We start from the raw sequence: 6256 nt of genomic DNA on the forward strand, positions 1-6256 counted from the left end.
GAAAGGAAGTGGAGAACAAAGATGTACGATTACGATTCTGAAAAAAAAAAGAAAATTACTTTCATTCAAATCTTTCGATTCATTACCATTGGCCTGGGGCTTCGAGAGACCACTTCCAATTACGAGCAGAATTTCTGTTAACTTTTCTGCCATGGGCCCTCGGAATGACCACATAACCCATAATTTTGTCAAGGAATCTCCAAAAACAGCTTCTTTGCTTTTGGGATTTCATCTAAAACGGCTTTTCAGCCCGACAATGGTAGATAAAACCAGTATGTTGATTAGAAACATGCAATATGCCTATAATGTGGCCTGCAGCGTGGTAACAAGTTAGACGGGCATTACTTAATGTCACTTAGAGGTGGGGGTTGTACAGAATGAGCAGTATATAGATTGAGGGCCAGAGGGATTTTGCTTGTATATATATATATGTGAGGGAAAGTACATGATGTACTTTTGTAACTGATATTCTTCTACCAAAATTGTCCTCTTTCAAACACGTGACTATAGATCATCCATTAATTTACACACACACACTTGTATATTATTTATAAATGTCAGCCTCTGAGACTTACTTTTGTTTGTGTTTAAGCGTGGTTGTGTGGTTTGGAAGTTCGCTTTCCAAATACATAGTTTCCAGTTCAATCTCAATGCGTGACACCTTGGCTAAACGTCTTTTACTCTGGTCTTGGGCCGATAAAATCCCTAAGAGCGGATTCGATAGACGGAAACTGAAAGTGTTCCCGTGCGCGCGTTTATGTCTGCTTATCTTGACTGCATGACAGCTGTAAACGAGTGTCACTGTCATATAAGTAGGGCCATTCATTTCCAATCTTCCATGAAATCCTGTCTGGCCATGGGGGAAATATTACCTTGCTTGAAAACAAGTAAAGGTTTGCAACAAGAAGAGCATTAGTATTTCTGTCTCAATAAATTCCGTTGAACCTTGCAAGCATGGAAAAGTGGCCAGTAAAACGTGTGTGTATGTATGTATGTATGTAGGTGTGTGTGTGTATGTATGTATGTATGTATGTATGTATGTATGTGTGTATATATATATATATATGTGTGTGTTTGTGTGTGTGGAGAGAGAGAGCTTACATAGTGAGCTCACAAGTTAACCTCTTTATGCAGAGTGAGACCCAAGGAAAGTTCTCCCAGTTAACATTTAATTTTCTATTAAAAATGTGTATGTATCCTAATTGCCTAAAACGTAATAAATTCTGTTAAGATTGCTTCACTGAAGAGTTCTAATAAGACAGGAAGCTGTCTTGAGTTGTCTATACTGACCAAAGAACACACCCCTAACTACTTATTTCCATGTTTGGTTGTTGAAGTTGTGTCCCTTGGCTGTTTTGACTATAATTACTCAAGTTTTTTTTGTTTTTTCATTACAAACTGTAATTCTTAAGTTTTTGCTTAATTAAAATTATATTAAACTACAACTTGTATATACATTATTATTATTATCAGGCTCCAATCTGATCTGGCAAAGCTTCTACAGCTGGATGCCCTTCCTAATGCCAACCACTCAGAGAGTGTAGTGGTTGCTTTTTATGTGCCACTAGCATGGGAGCCAGTCAAGCAGCACTGGCATCTATCACGTTTGGATGGTGCTTTTTACATGCCACCGGCACAGGCGCCAGTCGGCAGTGGGAACTGGCAATGGCCCATGCTTGAATGGTGCTTATTACCTGCCACCAGCATGGGTACCATATTATTAAGATTGGCTGAAATGAAAATTGCTTTAAACTGTTTGTTCCAGTGGTTCCCATCGTGAGTTCAAATCTCACCAGGGTAAATTTTATTTTTCATTATTTGTGAGGTCAGTAAAATCCCAATCAAATACTCAAGATTGATGATATCAACTAACTCCCTTTCCTTTCAGAATTTGCTAGCCTTCTTACTTAAATTAGATACAATTATTGTTATTAATTACTGAAAATTAGTTGATTGGACAGGCTTGTCAACATTTTTGGCACTAACCTCTGTTAGTCTCCATTACTATGTGAAAAGTGTCATCTGTCGCATTCTTAGCTCTCACCTCTCTCGTTCTCCTCCCCCACCACCAACACTGCCATTTAATTGTGGTATATAATTCTGTGAGGCTGTGGGAAGCTGGAATCACTGACTGCTGTGGACAGGGTTTTGATTAGCAGGTAATTAATCAAAACAGTTGTAATTAATTTGTAAGTTAATTGTCAGTGCTTTACAGTTTATTGTAATCTCCCCATCGTCAGGACCACTGTCACTCATTGCTGCTCTTCTCACACACTCACTCACCTCATTACAAACCTCACTTGCATCCACTCCCCCTTTTACTCACACTTACATTCTGCTTTACACTCCTACTCGCACATTTACCTCTTCCTTTCAGGCCACACTCACATTTACCTCTGCCCTTAAGTCCCCTTTCTCATGCTCACTTTTACTGTCCAAGCCACACTTTCTCCTCTCTCCATTTCCTCAGCTGTAAAGACAGACATTCACCTCTTCTCTTCGGGTCACATTCTCACTCCTGCCTCTATTCTCCACCCCCACCCCCACTCTCAAACCTCCCCTACTCTCCGGATCACACTGTCACACCCACCTCTGCTGCCCAAGCGACACTCAGTATTCCACTTCCACTCTGAAAGGCCACCTCTTCCTACCACTCAACCGTCACTCCCAGATTTCAACCACAATCACCACTAATTACTCTCACTCTATTCTCTATTCTATAACAATCCCTCAACTCTTCCAACAATTAACAAACCTTCAGTTAATCTCTCGTCTCGTTAAATTAAAATCGTTTTCAAGTGATCCTCCTCACACATTTTCATGTACTGAATTCCTCCTCTTTACTTTTCTACCCATTCCTCTTCCCCTTACCAATATCTCTAGCGCAGAGGTTGAATCCTCTCACATCCTGAACTCTGTCACCTTCCTGTTTCTCCTACTGACTCAGTGAGATCTCAAATTCCTACCATTTTTCTCACTGCCAAACCCAGTGAACGTATCCCTGCCATATTACTGGTATAGCCCTTGTTCTGCTTCATGACAACCCCTGATCTTCATACTCTCATTGCTTCAAGTCTGCTACATAGTTGCTGACTTGAATAACCATCCATATTTTTATATCCTCTTTTCCTTGCTTGCATGCATCAGACAAAGTTTGTTGAGATTTTTTCTATTACTGGATACCTTTCCTGTTGCCAGATCTCCACTGTTTCCATTTGAAATTGATATTTCCTATTGGCAAAGTGGCGAGCTGGCAGAAACGTTAGCACACCGGGCGAAATGCTTAGCAGTGTTTCATCTATCTTTACATTCTGAGTTCAAATTCCGTCAAGGTCAACTTTGCCTTTCATCCTTTCGAGGTCGATAAATTAAGCACCACATTATTTACATTTGACAGATATTTGTCCTCATCTTGTTTGTTGTTAACACAACGTTTCAGCTGATATACCCTCCAGCCTTCATCAGGTGTCTTGGGGAAATTTCAAACCTGGGTTCTCAATCCTAAGGTATTTTTTTTCGATGTTATTATTATTATTGTTATTATTATTATTATTCAGGTCACTGTTTGGAATTGAACTTGAAATCTTGGGGTTAGTAGCCCGCGCTCTTAACCACTATGCCATATGTCCGTCGGCACCTAGAAGGGCACCCGGTTGTAGAATATTTGCTCAAGAAATTTAGTCCATTGCACACATACATATAAGCTATCACCAGCAGCCTTTCATTTTGTGTCTTGTGTCAGGTATTTTCCATTCCATTGGTCCTTGTGTATCCAATGAATGAGGAGCATTTCTCTTGGAGAATATAAACAACATCCTCATTCTTTTCTTCTCTCTTTTTGTCCAGACACTTAAGTATGACAATATGCACAATCAACTCTCTCTCTCTCTCTCTCTCTCTCACACACTTCTTTCAGTTTTTGTCTACCTCATCCACTCATTAGGATCATAGCCCAGGAACTGTAGTAGAAAACCCTTCCCAAAGGTTCGATGCAGCCATGCCTGAGCCTGTTCATATCGGTCGTTATTACATAAAGATGAATTTGAACAAAGATTAAACCTAGATTCTTTTCTACTCTAGGCACAAGGCCTGAAATGTTTGGGGAGGGGGAGCCAGTCGATTAGATCAACCCCAGTTTGTAACTGGTACTTAATTTATCGACCCTGAAAGAATGAAAGGCAAAGTCAACCTTGGCGGGATTTGAACTCAGAGCATAATAAACCTATATTAACAGAAATATGCTGATAACAGAGGTGGAATGTGTATCTAAAGCTTACAACTTCAAAGCAGCAGTGTTATCAGAACTATATTTGAAAAATTCAATAAGACATGCTTATAGAGTAACCCCTCACCATGTCATGGTTCACCTGTCGTGCACTCAATACATTACAGTTGACCTATTGTGCACTCAGTACAACACAAATTTTTCTGGCTAATACATGTAAATTTGTATCACAGACTCCTCAGTATATTCTATCTTATTTTATGCTGAAACTGGCCAGATCTAGCCTCTCACACTTACTCTACAATGTCATTCTAAAAATAAACAATCACATCTTTGAAATGATAAAGCTACAGGATAATGCATGATTTATTCAAAACCACAGGAATGAATAAGCATTTCACTTGACTGAGAAATTTCAATGCCAAAGGGTCAATGGCCTTGAAGCCCCTATTGTGTTGTCAAACTTTTGCTTTGCTCAAGGTTTCACTTGTTATATTCTTCACAATTGCAGATAATTGTTTGTGTGGGCTAACGACCCAATCAAATGAAGCAACATAAACTTGTTGCGGTCATCGTACCAGTGAGCATTTAAACTAGCAAATCACAAGTATCCTCTCATGATTGATTTGTTGGGGTTTTTTTTTCCTACCACTGTCGACATTTATAATCTTCTTGATGTTGTTGCAGTGGCTGTCATTGATGAGTTGATATGTACAATATCTCAACATTGTTATTTTAAAAAGCATTGATATGAAACTTAGTCTACGAGCTACTGTGGTACGGGCAATAAAAAGACCAGTTTTACACTGTTGTTTTAACATTGAGACAATTGGCTCTGCACACAAAACCACTAGGTGCAGACATGGCTGTGTGGTTAGGAAATTTGCTTCTCAGCCACATGGTTACAGGTTCAGTCCTATTGCATGGTATCTTTGACTAGTGTTTTCTTTTCTATCCATGGCTCATCCAAAGCTTTGGAGTGGATTTGGTAGATTGAACTGAAAAAAAGCTCGTGTTTGTGTGTGTGCGTGTGTACTTACAGAGAAAGAGAGAGACATTGATATGTTTAATGTCCAGTCTGATCATCTGTAGGTCACTGCCTCCCAAATTGTTGATTATGATGTGACCAGTGTCCAGTCTAGGATTCTTTTGTGGTCAAGGTCTCCCAGGCCAGTGATATTGATATGGTTCATGTTCAGTCTGAACAATCAAAATAAAACCGTGACAGTGTGCGAGTGTGCGCTTGTGGGTCACGTGTCCAACCACGCAAGTATTTGAGGAAACTGTTTTAGTCAAGTGACTTATACTCATCACAAAAGTTCTTTCCACCCAACGGGGAGAAGGCGTCTCCATGAGGTCGCTCTAAATGCTAAAAACAACAGCCAGTCCTTCCTCGAACACGCGTTACCATCTTACAAAAGGACGCGTTGTATAATGTAGTCCTGGGGTGCCTTACAGATAGGGAAAAGACAAGGTTGTCACGGTTGGATTGACATTAATCATAGCTAATCTGGGGTTAAGCAACAATATTGTACTTTTAAGAATCCTCTTTGGATTTGGGCGTGAGCGTTGGAATCGTGTGACCTACAAAAAATGACTTCACTGCACTTCCTTTTAAAACCTCTGGGGGCGATGCTATAGTCACATGCTCACCATTCCCCTCTCATAATCACTTTCTGTTGTAATTAAAAAGTAATTAATTTCTTATGGTGTGTTAGTGATGACTGGAGATAGCAGACAGTCGGAATTGACAAGAATAGGTACCAATAGAATACTGTGGTCCCTTTATAGTTGTTATTGCTGTGTAGTTCTTTCGTGAAATTAGGACTTCGTATAAAATCTCACACCAGAATTTAAATACATAGTCACTCAACCTGCTAAAAATAACAGTCAATTCACCACCCTCAAAGTACACTCGACTGTTTTAGAATTCCACAACCACCGACAGCCGAGTGATGTAAATAGCTCAGGGCATCATTTTTATATTTGTCTCTTAACAGCTATTGAGTAATTCGGCAAAGGAGAACGCTA

The 6256-nt window shown here is 39.7% G+C and overlaps 2 protein-coding genes across 4 annotated transcripts in view; one reads left to right on the forward strand and one right to left on the reverse strand.

Annotated features, from left to right (window-relative positions):
- The window catches only part of LOC128250369 (uncharacterized), a 34177-nt gene extending 33261 nt beyond the window's left edge, over positions 1 to 916 (reverse strand). For all 3 annotated transcript variants that reach the window (XR_008266401.1, XM_052975270.1, XM_052975269.1), the window contains exon 1: positions 576 to 916. Coding sequence is in view for 2 of the 3 variants with exons in the window: in XM_052975270.1 (XP_052831230.1) it covers positions 576 to 826 (251 nt within the window). In the remaining variant the exon portion in view is untranslated. The remainder of the gene's footprint in view (positions 1 to 575) is intronic.
- The window catches only part of LOC106881225 (ATP-binding cassette subfamily G member 4), a 53485-nt gene that overhangs the window by 2793 nt on the left and 44436 nt on the right, over positions 1 to 6256 (forward strand). The gene's annotated exons all lie outside the window — the stretch shown is intronic.

Source organism: Octopus bimaculoides, chromosome 20 (assembly GCF_001194135.2).
Source record: "Octopus bimaculoides isolate UCB-OBI-ISO-001 chromosome 20, ASM119413v2, whole genome shotgun sequence".
In the NCBI taxonomy this organism is placed as follows: domain Eukaryota; kingdom Metazoa; phylum Mollusca; class Cephalopoda; order Octopoda; family Octopodidae; genus Octopus; species Octopus bimaculoides.